General features: G+C 45.8%; 1 protein-coding gene across 1 annotated transcript; it reads left to right on the top strand.

Moving 5' to 3' along the window:
* The first annotated feature begins 200 nt into the window (after positions 1 to 200).
* FAM47E (family with sequence similarity 47 member E) lies at positions 201 to 19101 on the top strand. The gene is made up of 8 exons (XM_081144811.1): positions 201 to 422; positions 3704 to 4052; positions 6507 to 6646; positions 8583 to 8730; positions 11004 to 11189; positions 13080 to 13235; positions 16479 to 16556; positions 18680 to 19101. The coding sequence occupies exons 1-8, from the start codon at positions 355 to 357 to the stop codon at positions 18743 to 18745; spliced, it is 1191 nt and encodes a 396-aa protein (XP_081000937.1). The 5' UTR covers positions 201 to 354; the 3' UTR covers positions 18746 to 19101.
* Positions 19102 to 19709: the final 608 nt, after the last annotated feature.

The raw sequence follows: 19709 nt of genomic DNA on the forward strand, positions 1-19709 counted from the left end.
GCTTGGAGGGGCTGGGAGGGGCTGGGAGGGGGCGGGGCTGGGCTGGGCGGGGGCGGGGCTGGGCTGGGAGGGGGAGGGGCGGGGCTGGGCTGGGAGGAGGAGGGGCTGGGCTGGGGCGGGGCTGGGCTGGGAGGGGCTGGGCTGGGCTTGGAGGGGCTGGGAGGGGCTGGGCGGGGGCGGGGCTGGGGCTGGGCGGGGGCGGGGCTGGGCCGCGGGCGGGGGAGGGGGCGCCTGGGCTGCTCGTGCCCGGAGCGAATCTGCGCAGCGCGCGGCTGCGCGGTCTCCTAGCGACCCCAGAAGCCCAAACTCACAATCGCCAAAGGCTCAGCGGCCACCGCGAAGCCTAGTGCGACGATGGCGGACCGCCGGCGGCTGTTCAGGCCCACAGCGCTCACCAGGCTCGGCATGAACTGCGGGCCCTGGTAAGCGCCGCCCACGCCGCGAGGGGGCGCCTGCAGCCGCTCTGGCTGGGGCGGGGCGGGGCTGGGGCGGGAGCTGGGCGGGGTTTGGCCGGGGGGGGGGGGGCTGAGCCCGGGCTGGGCGGGGGCTGGGCGGGGGCTGAGTCGGGGCTGAGCCCAGGCTGGGCGGGGGCGGGGGCTGAGCCCGGGCTGGGCGGGGTCTGGCCGAGGGCTGAGTCGTAGCTGAGCCCGGGCTGGGCGGGGGCTGGGCGGGGGCTGGCCCGGGCCTGGGTGTGGCGCATGGCCCCTGCGGGCCCAGCCGCAGGCCGTCCTGTCTTTCCTCTCCACGGTCCCCAACACCTCAATGATTAGAATATAAAAGAACCAGCGCTCGGCGCCGCCCCTCGCAGACCGTTTTTTCCCGCCGCCCTTACCCCCCAGAGGTTGTAGGTTAAACTGCCCGTTCCAGAGGGGAACCGACGGCCACAGGGCCCCCGGAGAGACTGGTTTGGCCTGCGACTCTCCTTCTCCGAGTTGGCCCCGGGCCCCGGCAGCCGTGCGGAGGGCCTGCGGCCCGGGAGCCGTTGGCCACCGAGCGGCCGACAGCGGCGAGCTGGGCCCGCGTCGGGGCGGCGGTTCCGAGCCGGGGTCACCGCCGCAGGCCGACCGCAGGCTCTTTGCCTTTGCTGACTCCTCGGGCTCCTCGTGAGAACGGAACTCCGCTCTCTCGGAGGATGGGGGTGGCGGCGGTAAAGATCCCGAAGTCTAGGATCAATCGGTGTCTCTCTGACCTCCGTCTGTCTGCCCCCCCTCGCCCCCCCGAAAAGCAATGGGAAAAATATCCCGGGCGAGGACAGGCTGGAGCCGAAGGCCAGCGCTCCTCTCGCTGGCAAGGTGACCTTTGGCATGTTGGTTGCTCCTTCTGGGCTCAGTTTTCTCACCTGTAAAATAGAGAGATAAGAACCATCAGTTTTATAGGGTTGGTGTGAGGATTAATCGACACAGTACATGCGAAGCAGTTACTGGTATGTGGTATCCACTTATACACATGTTAGCAACTATGAGCTCTTTGGGAATCCCTTTTTTTTTGGCCATTTTCAAACTTTTTAGATTTTGTCAGCCTTTTTGTTCTGAGGTATAGACTCACAAGCAGTCGCAAAAGCAGTGCAGAGGCCCCAGGCACCCTCCCCCCCTTGTTCTAGCGGTGCCAGGGCGCGTAACTGTAACGCGTGGCCGGGCAGGAACCTGCGCTGACACAGTGTATTGCGTCGGCTGTAACCGCACTCGGACTTGACCGGCTTTCACTTGCATTCTTGTGTGTATAGTTCTGTAAAATTTTGTCATGTATATACATCAAGATACAAAACTGTTTCCTCAAGGGAACCCCTTTAGATGTGCTACCCCTTTAAATCATCATTCCTTTCCCCACCCCCACCATCCCTTGGCAACCACTAGCTTCCATTTCTTTGCTATTGTTCTTTTCAGAATGTTAGATAAATAAGGTAATATAATGTAAGACCTTTTGAGATTGTCTCTTTTTCACTCAGTATAGCCCTTGAGATCCACCCGAGATGCAGTGCGCATCAATAGTTCGTTCATTTTTATTGTTGAATAAGTATCCCATGGTATGGATGGAGCACAATTTGTGTATCCATTTACCTGTGGAAGGACATTTACATCGTTGTTTCTATTTCTTGGCTATTATGTATAAAGTTGCCATGAACATTTGTGTATAGGTTTTGGTGTGAACATAAAGTATTCACTTCTTTAGGACAAATGCCCAATAAAGGTGGAAATATCCATGTACCATATACTCATGACTGTGAAAATAGTAAATGTTTAGATAATATGTTTTGGGTTTTATTTTCTGGGTCAAGAATATTTTTTTTCATGAACTTAATGAAATGCACAAGGTTAAGTTTATTAGCTATGAGAGGCAACGTGAGGTCATGTGAAGCCCTCCCTCTAGACTGGATTACTTTGTTCACCTCTCAGAACTCAGTTTCCTCATTGCAAACTGAGGAGGTGGACTCGATTTCTTCCAGGGCTTCTGCCAGCTCTCACACTCTATGAGGCTTCAGTTGTATGACTGTGCTTAAGGAAACCGAGGGAGGCAGGCTGGGTATAAGGCAGTGGGGAGAGGTGGACACTGGGAATAAGAGAGCATAGGACTTGTCCAAAGAGGGCAGCCATGATACCAATTTTGGCTACATGGAAAGGTAGACCCCGTGTTCCCAGAGCTCCTGATTTAGTTCCAGATTATTTACAGGAGGTTTTTTATATGTCAGAAGCTCTGGTGTAGTGGGGAAGCATCTTTCTCAAAGTCACATGACCTGGATTAAAATCTCAGCTCTCCCACTTATCAGCTGTGGGGCCTTTGACAAGTGTTTCGTTTTTTAAAAATTATTATTATTTTAAATTTTATTTTAACTTACTTGTGCCTCAATTTCCTTATCTGTAAATCAGAATAATACTAGTACCTACTTCATAGGATCATTATAAGATTTAAATTAGTTAATATACGTAAAGACTTAAAACAGTGCCTGTTATATAAAAAGTTCTCAATAGATGTTAGCTATTATGATTCTTATCAAAACACTAAGGGGGGCAAATGATAGGTTTGTAGGCCCAAGGAAGCCCATGAACTGCCAGTTTGCAACCTTTGACCCCCTAAGTTTAGGGGGAGGGGGAAACCAAGGCCCGCAGAGGTTAAATGAAGTGCCAAGGTCATTCAGCTAGTTAGGGGCAAGTTGTCACTGGGATCCAGGTTTTTCCCACTGCACTGTGTCCCTTTAAAGGATAGGAAGGCGTCCTAGAAGGGACCGTCACTGTGAGTGCCCCTCACAAGGAGAATGGATAGATGAACTGTGGTGGCAGCCGCTGATGAAAATGAACTAGACTTACACACAGTGACATGGATGGGCCTTTATAAAATTGTGCTTGGTAAACAAATGAAAAACAGAATAGTACTTGTATGTAAATTAAGAATACATGCACACAAAGGATAATACTGACATTATAAGGATGTGTATAAACAACAGGGTGCATCACAAATCTGTTAGAGTGGCTTTGCTTATGCAGGGGAGGGCAGTGGGAGGGGGGTGTGGGGTTACGTAGAATAAAGGAATCAGGAGAGGGGCCTTGCACAGACCAGTGATAATGCGCCACGAACTAGGAGTAGGACTAACTCACCCTTCTCCATGCGAGCCCCTCCTTCCCCACCTCTCCTCAAAAAAGCCGCCTTACAACCCTACAACCCCCCACCCCTCCTTGTGGTCCATATAACCGGGCGTGTTGTTTTTCAGGTATAGAGAGAATGTGTCTTCGCAGTGTTTTACTAAACTCGAGGACAGGCCCACATACCCCAATTTCCTAAATACCAAACGGTGGGTATTTGTGAAAAATGGACTGGATGACTTCAGGTATGGCTGCCCTCCTTGTGATAATATGATCACTCGGGGCCTTCCGGAGCATCCCCAGACTTATCCCAAAGCTCCAAAGAATCAGCTCAAGCTGTTCAAGGAGGCGACCCTGTTTTCCAAGCTCTCGCCGGCCCAGCTGGCCCGGAAGGCATTCCTGGAGGACATCGAGGCCCAGCTGACCCCGCACCCCCTGGCTCGCTACCCAGACCTGGAAAAAAGCGTGTCTCCAGAGGTGACCTCCTGTCCTGGGGGTGGGAGGGGCCTCACAGGCCTAGAAAGTAGTTCTCCTTAGGTAGCTGGGGCGCTCCCTCTAGGGGGTGACATGTTTCTAAGGAGGAGAGAATGAGCAATGGCTTCGCAGGGTGAGAGTTTTCAGGGGGGTTGGCGCAGCCTCCTTTCAGCAGCCTTTCCCAGTGCTTCCTTAGAGGCTGCGCAACTTAGAAAGGTCCAGCTCCTGGGAACATTCGCCTACTTTTCTCCTGAAGGTCTCCCAGTCTACTTTGCCTGTTACTTTTGGGGGAGGAACCTAATGGGGATCAGAGGGGGATTGTTCAGTCCTACTTCTGTCACTTAAACCTGGTCTTAGGAGGTGTCCATAAGTAGTTACTAACTGATGGGTATAAGGCATTGGAGAACCTGAAAGGTCACAAGGGAAATCCACCAAATTGTCAGGCCAGGGTAGGGCAGCAGCTCCTTTATGCCGCCGTGGCCCCAGGCATCTTTCGACTTTCAGCTCCGTAACCCTCAGCATGTGTCTAGTCCTTGTGTCTCCAAAAGGCTTCCACAGCTCCAGGCATGCAGCCGTTCAAACAAGAAGGGGGAAAGGGCAAAGATTAAAGGGCACATGCCAGCTGTCTTTTAATTAGGCAAATACAGTTGACCCTTGTACAGAATCAAACTGCCCAGGTTCACTTATCCAGGGATTTTTCAGTAAATACAGGAGGCCCTTCCTAACTACGGGTTTCACTTGTGCAGGTTCAACCAACTACATATAGAAAACAGTGTATTCACATTCCCAGCCGTGGATCTAAAATACTGTTTTTGACCTGCGGTTGGTTGAATCTACAGATGCTAAGGGCCAACTATCGAGTCAGAAGTTCTATGTGGATTTTCAACAGTGCAGGGGGCGGCACCCCTTCCCCCCCGCGTTGTTCAAGGGTCAACTGTGATAGCTTTCCCAGTAAACAGCTCACTCATCTGACCGCTCCTAGATGCTGGGGCCTCTAGATGATGGAGTTCCTTGGTTGGCATGGCAACACTGAACACAATACAGAACAAAATTGTTAAAGAAAAAGAGCAGAATGGGTACTGGGCAGGGAACTAGAAGTGCCCCCAGCCCACCCCTGCAGTCTCTTCCCTACACAGTGAGCCTGACAGCTGCTCAGAAAGCCCCCTAGCAGCCCCTTCTCACTCAGAGTCAAGTCCTTGCCGTTGTCTCAAAGGCCCTGTGTGTTCTGATCTCCACCCCACCTCTTCTGCTTCCCCTCCAACCTCTCTGCCTACTGCTCTGCTCTCACCTGCTGCAGCCACTCTGGCCCCCTGCCTGCTCTGCCTGTGTACGTCACAGACATTTCCAATTCAGAGCCCTGTTCCTGTGTCTGGGACACTTGCCCCACATGTCTGCCCAGCTCACTCCTTCACGTCCTTCAGATCTTTGTTGGAATGTCCCCTACTTAGAATGTATAAAATAACATTTCCCTTCCACCCTCATGCTCTATTCCTTACCATGATCTGTTATTCAACATAGCACTTGTTACTGCTGGGCTCCTTACTAGAATAAGAGCTCTACAGGGCAGAGACTTGTGTCTTTTACTGTGTACTACCAATACCCATATGGTAGACACTCAGTAAATGTTCGTACATAATGAATGAATGAATGAATGAATGATCAGTGGCAGAGAAGTGTATAGAAAGGACACGTGGAATTTCTAACCAATTTTTTTCCACCTGAGGCTTTCCTGCACTGCCTCCTGTAGGCCAGAGCTTCTGAGTCATGACAGCCTGTTTTCACATCCCCTCAGATGGCTCATGGGATTGTGCCCTTATTTCCATGTTTGACCTCCCAACTAGGTGTGTTCGCTTTTTCTGAGGCCAGATCTCTTTTTTTGGTGCCATGATGACCACCAGCAGCTCTAGATTTAAATTCTACCCAGAATAAAGAACATTTATGTTTGCATGGGCTCAGCAAAATTCCATAGCTTCATTCCCAGGGGTCCAACTTGGGTTATGTGCCTGTTCAAACCAGTCACTGGTTTAGTCCTGACAGGATTGGCCTGCCTGTAGGCGGAGAATGGAGTCAGGCCAGTTCAGACCATGAGGACTGAGAGTGGAAGGAGAGGTGGATCTCCAAAGAAAAATCTAGATACTGTCATTTGTAGGGGGAAGAATAGATGCTGGAGAGTCAAAACCCACAGAAATTCTTTAGAAGCACTCAGAGGGACAGATGGGGACCCGAGCAGACCATTCCACCTGGAGGAGATGAATTTCAGTCCAGTTAGCCTACCTAATGTCTAGGTGATGGAAGTTTACCCAGCCCCCAGCCCAGGACCTGCACAGAAACCAATGAACGCGTTGACTGACTGGATGGGAAAAGCAAAGGGGCAAGGTGGCCTGCTCTGTTTTAGAATCAAAGGGCCCCCATTCTCAGCACATTTTTCTTCCCTCTAAAACTGTTTTCTGTGTGTAGCTCTTAAAAAAGGTGCTTGAAGTGCTGGATCCTGAGAAGAAACTGGAGGACAAATGGGCTTATTGTGAGGGCGTCAAGGAAAAGCCGAAGGAACCCACAAAACGGCTTAAAAAACGTCCCACCCAGGACCCCCCGGTACTGTAAGTATTGGTCTAAACCCCTCGCTCATTCCTGTCACCTGGTGAAACATTCTCAAAGCTCCTCATCGTTAGAATAGATTAGAAAAGCAAAAGTAACTAAGTGACTGAGGAGGAGGGAAAGGGGCCTTCGGTCCTGCTCTAAATAGTGTTTTTCGATTAATGGGTGTGAATTATCCCGCGGTGGAGGAAGCACGGGTGTGTCAACATGACTGTGAGAGCTGCTGGAGAAGAGGAAACTGAGCACAGCCTGCCTAAGTGGCCACAGAGGCGCTCTCAATTATTTATGGCAGAAGCCCTCTTATTCACATGACTGGGACCAGGAGTTGGCTGGATAACAAAGTTAATACAGGGAATCGTAAACGATGACACTTAAGTCCTTAGGACATCTTATTTTACTCTGGAACACAACTGTGCCTTCACACTCTAGTCTTTGAGCGTAAAGCCTTTTTGTGAGTGTGGGTCTGCTGGTTGGATTTCCAAGTCATCTTTTTTGCATAAATCGCAGCAGTAATGACACCTTCACTAAATCTTTCCAAAGCTCTGAGCTTAATTTCCATAGCAACAACTCTCTTTTGTACCACACGCTTGTTTTCCCAACTCATGTGATATTTAATTAAAAATGTAAATGCAATGAAATAAGCATACTTGACATAAACAGATTTGGGACATGCATTTGACTTGTGCAATTAAATGGCGTCACTGGCAGGCACTGAAGAGTGTGGGTGTACTAGAGAGAAGCCCACTCCCGGCACCCAGAGCACTCCCGAGGGCTCAGAGCCACGGGCGGGGCGTTTGGAAGGGGCCCCTAGAGCTTTGCTAGTCACACGAGTCCCCCCTATGGAGGTGGAGTGAGAGAAAATCCACTGTATTCGCATAATTGCCCGTGAGGGTGAGACGCAAGGGAACAGGACTGCACTGCTCTGGCCCCTGAGTGTACCCCCGGGTAAATTTGGGGAGAACAACTGAGCATGCTCCTCTCAGCTCTGCCCTCCTTTCTCTGGGAAGCAAGTTGGCTCATGGGAAACACAAGTTCTCCTCCGTCCCCCCCCCATCTTGAAGGGAGTCCCCTGCTGGGCCAGGGTTTAACAACCTGCCCATTCCTGGGTGTTAGTGGACAAGTCCTCTTGGACCTAACCTGTGTCCCCTAATGTGGCTGCTGTCAGTAACAGAGGTGACACGTTGGTTTCCGTCTTTGCCCTTTGTATTGTTTTTCAAGCTGCTCAGAGCCTGGGTGGGGAAGAGGGAGCAGTGTTATATGAAGGGATCCCTGGGAGCATCTTTAAATTCTTGACCCTCAGCGAACCATTAGCTAGTTGTTATGGTATGCGAATTTATCTCAGTTCTTAAAAAGAAGCCATTGAAGGGTTTAATCAAGGATGAAGGGCGGCTGCATTGGATATGGTCAGATGTATATTTTTAAATGACTGTTTTGGCTGCAGTTTAGAGAATGGGTTAGGGATTGGGGGTTGGGGATCCCAAGGGAAGATTCAGAGACAGCAGAGAGGAGCCTTTTGCAGCAGTCCAGAGAAGAAGACAGAATTAAAATCCATCAGACTTATTAATAGGCTGGGTTTTAGGGATGAGGGACAGAGAGGTCAAGGGTCTCTCTCTTGTCAAGATTGTCTGAAACCCTGGCGGACTCCAAGCACAGTAATTTATGCTTTCACCTGGCACATATCTTAATAACCGGTACTCATAATCTTAAAAATCACCTTATAATGAGAAAATGCTATATAAGTTTTAATTGCTATAGCTAATCATGATTTACTTTATGTTATTGATAATAGGAATGGGGTCTTTGAAAATTAAAATAATTTGTGCGAGCTTGCAAGAGACTGTTGGAAATACTTGTTCTATGACCTCCTTTCCCCCAAGACCCTGTCTGACACCCGCTTCGATTCCAGGTGGCTCATCTTGTAATATCCGTTATCTTTAGTTCCAAGAAGACTCCTCGGCCGCGTCTGGGCCAGTCGCTCCACGAAGAGAAGAAGGCCGTCGAGGAGTTGCTCAAGGAAGACGGTCCTGACCCATATGAAAACGTGCGCAAGACCGTCAAGGACTTCTGCGAGTGGGCCACCTCGATTGTATGTTGGTGCTGACGCTTACCGCTTTTAAAGTCACGCTCAGTGTCCCTTTTATTAAAAAACAGCGTTTGGCTATAAGCCAAATAATCAAAGTCATAAAGGAATCTTTATGACCCTCCCACCATTTATAATAGAAATGTTTCTTATAGATGAAATTTCTGGAAAGCTTTCAAGTTTGCAACCAATTTGAATGTTTATTGCTTATATCTTACATATTGTTATTTCATATTTTTTGAGTGGCTTTATCTTTTTCTCTCCCAGCTTTACTGGGATATACTTGACATATAACGTGCAGTTTAAGGTGAACAGCGTGATGATTTGATACATGTTTATATTGCAAAATGATTACCGAAATAGGGTTAGTTACTGCATTCATCACTACACATCACTTCACCGTTATTATTATTATTTTTTTTGGTGTGTGGTAAAAACATTTAGGATCTACTCACTTAGCAAGTTTCAAGTATATAACGCAGCAATGTTAACTATAGCCTCCATGCTGTACATTACATCCCCAGGACTTCCTGACCTTATAGCTGGAATTTGTACCCTTTGGCCAACATCTTCCCATTTCCCCCCGCCTTGTTTTATATTTTCATTTTCCATTTCAATGTCAGGATCCTTTTCCTCTTTCCTTCACTCTGTAAACTCATTTTTCTCAGTTATACTTATTGGGCAGCTGTGCTTGACTACAACCTTTACCAAAAGTTTTTCTGACACGAAGAGAGTTTTGACTCAGTCATCAAGGCCTTTTCCTGCCCTCCTTCCAAGAACCTATTTAGTTACACATTCCTGTTCCCGGGTCCCTGCAGATGTCTAGACTCCCCATGCTTTTCTTGGATCTGAGACCACCTAGGATTTGAAAGCTCCCTTCCCCATTTTTTGAGTCCATTAGTTGGTTCTAGTCAATGTATTATTTAGGATTATTTCATTGGCAAGTGACTGGAACATAATTCAGACTGGATTCAGGAAGAAAAGGGAACCATCCAGAGGTATCAGGACCTGCAGGCATGGCTGCATCTAGGTGCTAACATGTTTTTAGGCCCTCTCCCTACCTCTTGGATGCTCGTCTCTATCTGACTCCATTTTCCAGTAGTCTCTCCCCAGGAGATGACAAAAGTAGCCACTAAAACTTATATTCTACCATGTAGCAACCTAAGTGGGAAAAGAGCAACACTTTCCAATAGGAAAAAGTCCAGGGCCCGTCCTCACTGGACTAACCTGGGTCCATGCCTTGTGCCTGACTTGCGCACAGTGAGTGGGGAAATGGCATATGCTCAGCTAGACCAGGTCCCATGTTTAATCCTGAAGCCAAGAGTGGGCATGTCCAGCCCAGCTGCACAGACAGGCAGAGTGGGAGAGGGTGACTTCCACACTTCAGGGGGACTTCCTGCCGGGTGACTAGAGTCCGGAAGCTGGCGGAGGCAGATGGCGCACACTCCACCTAGTGCCCGAACCACCGCCTGCCCACAATGGGCCGGGCTGGATTACCTGAATCCCGCCCCTTCCCCTTCTCCCACCCCTACCGCTGGAGACTGCTATGTCTAGGCAGGAAATTTAGGAACGTAAGATAATAATTTAGCTGCTCTGGTGACAAGCTTTATATTCTGTGCCGTATGACCAAGGTCTCATCTTCACCTCAGTTGTGCTACCTAGGAACCTAGCACGCCACCCTCAGGGACTCATACTTCTTGCAGGTCCTAAATTGTGTCTTAAGGCAGTGACACAGTCCTCCAGATGTCCCATACAGCTGACCCTTGAACAAGATGGCCCACTTAGATGCAGATTTTTAAAAACTAAACGCCCCTATCGTTTTCAACCCGCAGTTGGGAGTCCAGGTGCGGAGGGCTGGCTGTATTCACTGAGCTGCACCATTGTATAAAGGGACGTGGGCATCACCAGTGATGGGGAGGGTGGGGGGTTGCGAGGGCAGGTGGGGTGTGGTGGGAGGGCCCTGGAACAACACTCCTCCCCTCCCACTCGCACCCCTCTTCCCCAAAAATGCCAAGGGTAGTTAGGTTTTTGGGGAGTTAAGAGTTATATAGGATTTTCAGCTGTGCTGGAGGTCAGCACCCCTAAGCGCCCCCTCCCACCACGTTGTTCAAGGGTCAGCTGTACTTCTTGTCTCCAGTGAATGCCGACTGAGCATTTTCTACTTTTCCTCCAAACTACCACTTCTCCAGCCATGGTCAAATGCCTCCTTTAGATTAAAGAGGAAAGCAAGGAGCATTTCGCCATTTGCCTTTGACCTGTGCAATGTGACGCTCTTCCAGGGCAGCTCGAAGATTGATGAGGAATACATCATGAAGCAGTTTGAAATTAACTATGACAGCAAATCAGCTCTCGGTGGGGTCCACGCGATGAGACTTGACCAGGTTCCCCTGGAATTAAAGAAGGGCGAAAGACTCGGCAAAAAGCAGGAGTCAGAATTTTTCCAGGAAACAGAGCGGAAAACTCAGGTAATTGCAAAAGGGGAGAAGACAGAATATCAACGAAAGTTAAGTTGTATTAAAATCTTAAATGTTCTTCAGTCCTGGTACTAGAAGGGGCACCAGTCTTTTTCAGTACAATTCTTGAATTTTTTTTGTGTTTAGTAAATATTTGTTAAATGAGTGAATATTTAATACATGTAATGAAGTCAGTTATACAATCAAGGCATGTCATACGGCATTATTGTTAATACTTGAAGTCATTGTTCTATGTGTTTTCTATGCTGAGATCATCTCTTTATGTGTTTAATATGTTGAAATTCTAACCGTCAGTGGAAATATATGCGAACATTTATTATTGCAACAGTAAAATGCTGCAGTTAATGATTGTGAACACTGTTCATTTCATATCCAAATAATTCTTGAATTTTGGGGGGGGTCTAACTGACCACACACCACCATTCCTGATCGCATGCCTGCCTGATCATTTCCCTTGCTGTTTCCCAGCACCAACAGAACAAGGTAACGGGAAATAACACGCTGTGTTCCAAAGGGAAGTGCTATGGGCCCCTAAGTACTTTCCCACTTTTTTACACAATGTGTTATTACAAATACACAAGTCAAATGTGACAATCCAACAAAGACTGCAGTGCCAAAATAGAAGTTGGGGTGGGGGTGGGAGATAGTTCCTTCTCTGAAAGTGAAAAACAATACATTATCTTTAGTTACTCTCTGCATTGTACACATAATTTTCGATACTATATTTCCAGCATTGTGGACATACTAACCTTGTCCTTTACAATCTAACACAACCGACTGACCTGTCTTTACACACATGATGTTTTCAATCTCTGCCTTTCGCATAAGTTTTATGAAAACTATGCCTTCCACCGCTGACATCAGCTCTTTAAATTTTCCATTTTCCTCTCATCTTCCTAAAGGGTAAAATGCAAACTGCTGCTGGACAGAAAAATTATGTCCATCACACCTGGGGCCTGAGCCACTGCTTGTCCGGAATCTGGGCTGAATGAAATTGCTTAATTCCTTGTATTTACAAATAATTGCACAAACGCTTCTTTATAAACCACGGTGGTTATTGCCAAAAGTGAACTTTTGACTCGCAGATGGAGGGTCACGGTGCAAAAGTTCAAAATATATTTTCACCCAGGCCTTCTGCCCGAAGGGCTTCCTTCAACACTTCCAGTGTAGTTCTTCTGGTGGTGAACTCTTTCAGCTTCTGTTTTTCTGGAAACATCCTTAATCTGCCTTCATTTTTCAAGATCTTTGAGTGGGTCTATAATTCTGGGTTCACAGTGTTTGGTTTGCTTGCTTGTTTTCAGGACTTTAGAGATGCTGCTTCACCGCCTTCTTGGTTGGGCTGATTCCGATGAGAATCTTCCGTCATCCTTGTCTTTGTTTTTCGGAGATGTTTTATTCCTGGCTGCTTTTAACGTTTTCTCTTTGTGCTAGTTTTGAGTAATGTGATTACTACATACCTTGGTGTAGATTTCTTCATGTTTCTTATGCCTGGGGTTTGCATACTAAAACTTCATAAAATACTTCGGCAAGGATCCATCATAAATTCAAGATAAGTGCCGCTGCCCTGGCCGCTCGGCTCGGCGGCTGGCCGTCGGCCCGCAGGCTGGCGGGCCCGGCTCGATCGGGCCCAGGGCGCGCACCCCCGCTGCCCGTCGGCCCCTGGCCCCTGCCGGGGCGTGCAGGAGGCAAACACACCGAGGCCTCTCTCTCTTTCCCTTCCACTCTCCCCGAAAAGCGATGGAGAATATATCCTTGGATGAGTGTTTAAAAAAAATAAATAAAAAGTTTAAAAAAAAAAATGATACTGATTTCAGAAGCTAAATTTTTATCAAAATGAAAAACAAAAACTAATGAAATCAGGAATTGTGTGATTTTCTGTAGAATCGTTCTAAGCCAAAGTACGTGAAGATGAGATATGGAGCCTGGTATCTGAACCCCAAGGAGTGGAAGAGGCAGCCGGTAGATGAGCCTTTGGTTGACCCCAAGGTCTTACGTAAAGCTCACGATGAGAACGCGAGAAAGGAGCAGAAGAGACAGGTATGGGCACGCCCTGGGGCTGGGTCGCCTGCTGCCGCCCAGTGCGGCTGGAGCCTCTGGCGTCAGGCCTGAGAGCTCACACGTGAGCAGCAGTGGGACCGCCAGGCCCTTAGGGGGGGAGGGGCGATGGCCAGACTGGAAGCCCCCCGGCTTCAAGGTGGGCGCGGCGTCTCCAGACAGGGCAGCCCCTCCTCGCACTCCCGCCATCCTTGGTTGGGCTTCATGGATAAACTGACTGTCCAGAGGGTGGTGTGACCAGGGAGGACCTCCTCGGTACCCAGAATGTATATAATATCCTGGGCTCTCCTTGAATTACTAAAGGTAAGGCCTATTTATTTTTTTAAATCAACAATGGGTGAATGTTAAAGAATTTCAAAATTGCAATCAGGAAACTTCTTTTATGCAATTCAGCAGAGTTGCAGGATCTGAGAGGAGAGGGGCAAAGGCTGATACCACAATGCAGCAAACACACACAACAAAAATGAACTCTCATTCTACTATGAATAAACTCTGCCCAACAAAAATGAACTCTCATTCTACTATGAATAAACTCTGCCCGCTGGCCTCTTGCGTACAGGCATCTAATGGAAAGAAGATCCCCACTGCGGTCCTGAAAACTTGAGGTGTTGACATAACCCTTGCGCAGGACTCTAATGAGATACTTGTGAAACACTTCTCTTTTTCAACAGGTCCAAAACTTCTCCCAGATCTGAGTGTGAAAACACTTTGAAAAAAGTAAAATGCTATACAAATTTGGCTACTCATTCATAAATCACTCATCAGCTACTTCCTCTAGATTGGAGGAAAGATGGTCATTTTGATCTTTTCTAGTACTGGGTATGAAACTTATTTTGAGATGTAAGACATGACACAAACTTATGAATACAAGATCCTTATAATATATAAGCCTCACAATAATGTAAATAATAGTTAGCAGAATTTCTTGGTGTATGGTTTTTGGAGCTGCCTAAATTTATATGAATTTAATACCTAACATAAAACTGTTTCAGTTGCATTTAAAAAAAATAAACCACTCAATTGAATATTTTAAAAGAAAAATAGTTACAAAACTTTTAAGGTGTCTAGAAGGTTTCTTTTTGGAAAGATATTCTTTTTTTTTTTTTTTTTTAGTAATTAAGTAATTAAATAAGTTTATTTTCACAAAACAATAATTTTTACTTAAGTGGTAAATACTGTTCTTAAATTTTTTTATTATAGTCGGCATATAATAGTATATTAATTTCAGGCATACAACATAGTGATTCAACATTTATATACCTTACTAGAAATATATTCTTAAAGACTAATTGTTAGTCTTTACAAATCATTTTCCAAAAATATTTTATTTTGACAGCAAAAGCTAGTAAAGATGTTTGCCAAAATGGTTATGGTCAGCTCATGAAAAAAAGTAATATTTAAATTTTGGAAATATGGCTGATATAACTATTACAGTGAAAGATTGTTTATCAGGCAGTTTAGAGACAAGAAGGGTTCAAAGCAATGGAGTTGTTCTGTAATGATTTTTATAAATCACACTTTTTCGTAATACCTGAAGATTGACTTAACTGCACTTGAGGTGGTGCCACTTGGCTATGGCACCCCAATTCACAATTCACAGGTGCAGTGGTGTGCTAGTAAGGGACGGTCACTTTGATGACATGGCTGTCTTTCTGGTAACACATGACTTTTGACTATTATTGAGTGAGTTTGTTTGGAAGGTGAAATGGTCTCAAATAACTGAATTTCAATGATATAATCTTATGCATATGACTTTTAAATTCAGATAAATGAAAGAAGAAAAACATATGAATGCATGAATGCCCCAAAGATATTGGGGCTGGATCAAATCTTTTTTGATAATCATGTCTTTTGGAGTTAAGATCTAAAATTTGCAAATATAGTGTTTAGGAAAAACACTGCTGTTTCTTCCTCTATCACTTTCAACTCTGGTCACCAAATGTGTTAGGGCTTCCCTGCCTCCCCCCCCCACACACACACCAGGAAATTCTCTGATTCTCTGGACACCAGCTGGATGTCCTACAATTTAATTCAATTCTGATATTTGTCTCCCTGGAGATGGACTCAGATGCCACGAGTTAAGGGCTCCGTCCCATGAGACTGCCCTCACCTCAGATGCCAATCTCAAGTCCAGGTGTCATCTGTGCTTCCGACCAACTGGCTATATGCATCGCAGGTTCCCAAAGCCCCCTGCTCAGGCTCCACCATCTGCTAGAGCAGCTCACAAAACTCAGGAAAACAGTTTACTTACTAGATTACCATTTTATTATAAAAGGGTACCCTCAGGAGCACTCAGATGGAAGAGATACATAGGGCTAGGTGTGTAGGAAGCTTCCACGCCCTCTCTGGGTGGGCCACACTGCCAGGACCTCCACACGTTTACCATCCCGGAGGCTCGTGGAACTTCTCCCTCTGGGGTTTTCCTGAGGCTTCATTACATAGGCATGATTGATTGTTGGCCATTGGGAGGTGGAGCTGAAAGTGTCCACCCTCTCATCACATGGTTGGTTCCTCTGGCAACCAGCCCCCATCACGTGACTACCTATGGGCTCACCAAAAATCACCTCATTACCATAAACGCCTGAGTGCTTGAAAGGGGTTTGTTATAACTAACACAAGGCTCTCCTTTCACCTTTGTGGCTCTTAGCACTTAGGAAATCCAAGGGTTTTAGGAGCTCTGGCTTGTTTCGCTTAGCATGATATTCTCGAGATCCATCCATGTTGTCTCAAATGGCAGGATTTCATCTTGTCTTATGGCTGAGTAGTGTTCCATTGTATGTATGTACCACACCTTCTTTCTCCAGTCATTTCTCAAAGGACACTTGTGGTCTCCATGTCTTGGCCACCGTGAATAGTGCTACAGTGAACATAGGGCTGCATGTATCTTTACGAATAAAGTAAACCATAGTATCACAATTGTTATTCTTAAAATGGTTAGATTCCAGACATTTTAAGTCAGTAATTGACTAATTGCTAAAATGTAAGACTTATCCTTACATTAGAAGAGTAGAAGAGTTAGAGAGAGGGTAGGGAAAGGCGAGAAAGTTGCACATCCTTTGAAAGCCTTTGTACTCATGAACTCGTGAATGTAGCCTGCACACTTATTCCAAACGAGGAAATGGTTTAACATGACGTGTTTCATAAAGAGTCAAATGCTTTTAATTAGGACAAGTGTGAAATCAAACTTCTGCCTGCTGTTTTTTTAAAATGTGGACTTTCTTTTAGGATGAAGAGTTTGCAAAACTTCGTGGACCAGTTGCCTTTAAGGAATTCATTCAAAGGAAGGGCTACAGGATGCCAAGTGTGAGTCAAGGGTCACTGCGGGAAGACCTGCCGAGGGGCTCACGGTTGTTCACGGGAGGCGCCAGCACCCTGACACAGTCGAAACACTCCTCCTACGGGCGAACACCAGGCCTCAGGCCCCTGGGAGAAAGGGCGTGCTTCCCCCCACATGGCAAGGGAGAGGACTGGCATTTTCTCTCCTTATTCTGCCTGTTTGGTTCCTGCTGTCAGAGGTGCTGTCTCCCCACTGATGCGCCTGCCTCGGGCTTGGCCTTAATGGGGTCAGAGTAAAAGGGGACTATGTACAGGGCATGTGCCTTGCAGACTCTGACTGCTGCTAGAACACTCGGCGTGCTCTAGGAAATGTTTAAGTTTCCTTTCCTTTCAGATCTAAGGACAGAACTGTGGCTTGTGTCAGGACAAATGGAGCTGGGGTTGACAGTGTCGTCATGGTCAGCCCCATGTGGAAACAGGCTGGGCAAAGTTCACTTCCGGGGGCCCCAGTGTCTTCTGCCTTTTTCCCATTTTCTCTCTTTGTCCTTCTAGTTTCCCCTCCCTTAACTGGAAAAGCTGGCCCCCCTTAGAAGACTCCGGGTAACGGGGTGGAGTGGTTGGCAGGGGGGCCGTTCAGCAGGAAGTTCCCGCCCAGACCGGCCAGAGTCCAAGCTGCAATGTCGGGTTTGCCCAGCGTCCCTGCGCACTCATCCCGCAGTCCGTGAGGCCCGCAGGCTAGATGCTCCGAGGCCCTGGAAATGGGACACAGAGTTTCTTTTTTCCCAAGACTTAACAATAGGTTATACTTACTGGCATGTAAATATATTGACCAAACTCAGACCCAGACTGGTTTCACAGTTCAAGAGGCACGGTGAGGGAAGGCTAGGCTGTGAGGTGGAGGTGGGCCGAGGCTCCATTCCACAGCTGGGATGAAACGTCTCCTCCAGCTTTCAGCAGCAGTGACAGGCTGCCAAACATGTTTAATATACGTACATATATTTATGTGCTTATAATAACTACCTGATCTGTATATAAGGTCACATAAGCATATTTATATGTATTTATATGTATGACAGATAAAAGATGCTTATATAATTGTAGATGTGATTATATATTTATATATGTTAATATATATAAGCATAAATATAATTGTGATATAGAAATGTGTCTATATATCCACACATGTATATTCCTCTTGCCATGACTATGTATCTATATCTACATAGGTATATATTCATATATCTATATATACACTATGTGTACAACATCATTATTTGCTCTTGATAAGTGTAACAATTCATAGTTCTACCTTAACATTTTTAGTAACACTTTTTTTTTTCACTTTGATTTGTTCCCTGCTGGTTTAATCCATTCTGTTGATGAACATTTAGCTCAATTTTGGGCAAAAGGACACATGTCTGACACACTGGCAATACTCTTTTAGCTGCATTAACTACTGAGAGATAATATTCCTGGCTACATCTGAGTCCTCTGAAAATCCCTGCCACTCAAAATCCTTTATTCTTACATGCTATATTCTCTACTTTATCAGTAAGATTTTTACTAAAAGAGAGGAGGGAATCTATTATAGTCATTTTTTATGTATAAGTAGACACACAGACACACACACATATACATGCACACACAAACTGTCATTACTTATTTAAATTTAGGTATGAACACTCATTCTCTTTTAACTCCTATAATGTCTATGTACACTGTGTAGGTACACATTCATATATGTTATATGAGCACACATACTTACGTACACATTGCAGTATCTGCTGCTGGATTATCTGCTCTGTGCATTACCCACAGCTTCATTCTGTCTGCTACACAGATAACAGCCAGGCCTTTAGTAGCAGGAATGAGCAGCACAAGGCTGTGCTGAGCTGGCTGGCCTGGACTTAGGCACCAAACAAGTGTGAATTAGCTCTAGGTACTCCTGATGTTATGCAACCACCTGCCAAAGTCCACCGTCCGCCATGGCCCAGTGATCAACACGCGATTTTGAGTACTATGAGGATATATGTCATAGAGTGTGAGATTGTGAATTTGGGTGTGGGTGTGGTTGTGACTGTGGTTGTGAGCAGGACTGTACAATTTTTGTTTGCCAATCTAATTTTCTCTCATCTTTTTTTTTTTTTTAGTTCCTTGAGAATATAAATATCAAGAACGATTGTAACTGCGATTATAATAAGACTCGTAGAAAATAACTCAGCGTAGAAGAATTTAGGAAGATGATTAGATGGATTTTATTTACTACATAGTACTTGGCTATGTTCCTCTCTCATTAAACATTACACAAAATTTATGATGAATGTCCCACCATGGACACTTTGACTTGACAATATCTATAAATTTTATAACAAATACTTACGAACATTTCACAGGGGCCTTCTGCCTTCATTAATATTTTATATATTTTTGCCAACTGTGAGATCAATATTCACATGTAGTCTTCTCACATATTTAAAACATATATAAATATTTATAATATGTATAAGTATAGCATAGTTATAACATGTCAACTATTTATCAATAAAAGTAGAATTGTTCTATTGGTTTTTCCTAGAGTGTCATTTTCCCGGGTTTTGAGTGAATATTTGCTTTAGTCTTTCTTTAGAGCATAATTTTCTTTCATTCTGAACCAAGCTTGCTGAGGTTTCCCCCCTTTTTAGGCATGTTAGTCTTGATAACAAATGTGTACCTAAGGTCATAGATCATAAAGTTTCATGGAAACTCAAGATGACATATATTTTTAAATAATTATTTAGAATTATTTTTTATTAAAAATGTTAATGCTTTGGGGCAGATGGGATGAAAGAAGGTGAAGAGATTAGCCAAAGACCATATATGCATGACACATGGACACAGACAACGGTGTGGTGAGGGCAGGGGCTGGGTGGGGCAGGGTCTCCGTGGAGGGGGGAAAGGGGGGGATGTGGGGGGCATCTGTAATAATGTCAACAATAAAAATGAAATATAATGTTAATGCTCATGTTAAGAAAATTAGAAAATACAGACTAACAAAAAGAATGTAGAAAATACAAATAATTCCTACGTAGTCAACAGTAACCATTCTTCACTCATTGGAATATATCCTTCTAGAACTTTCTCTATGAAACCTACTCTAGATAATTTAATCAAAAAGGAATTTATTAAAATGATACTGGGTCC

Source organism: Miniopterus schreibersii, assembly GCF_964146895.1.
Source record: "Miniopterus schreibersii genome assembly, chromosome: 1".
Lineage (NCBI taxonomy): Eukaryota > Metazoa > Chordata > Mammalia > Chiroptera > Miniopteridae > Miniopterus > Miniopterus schreibersii.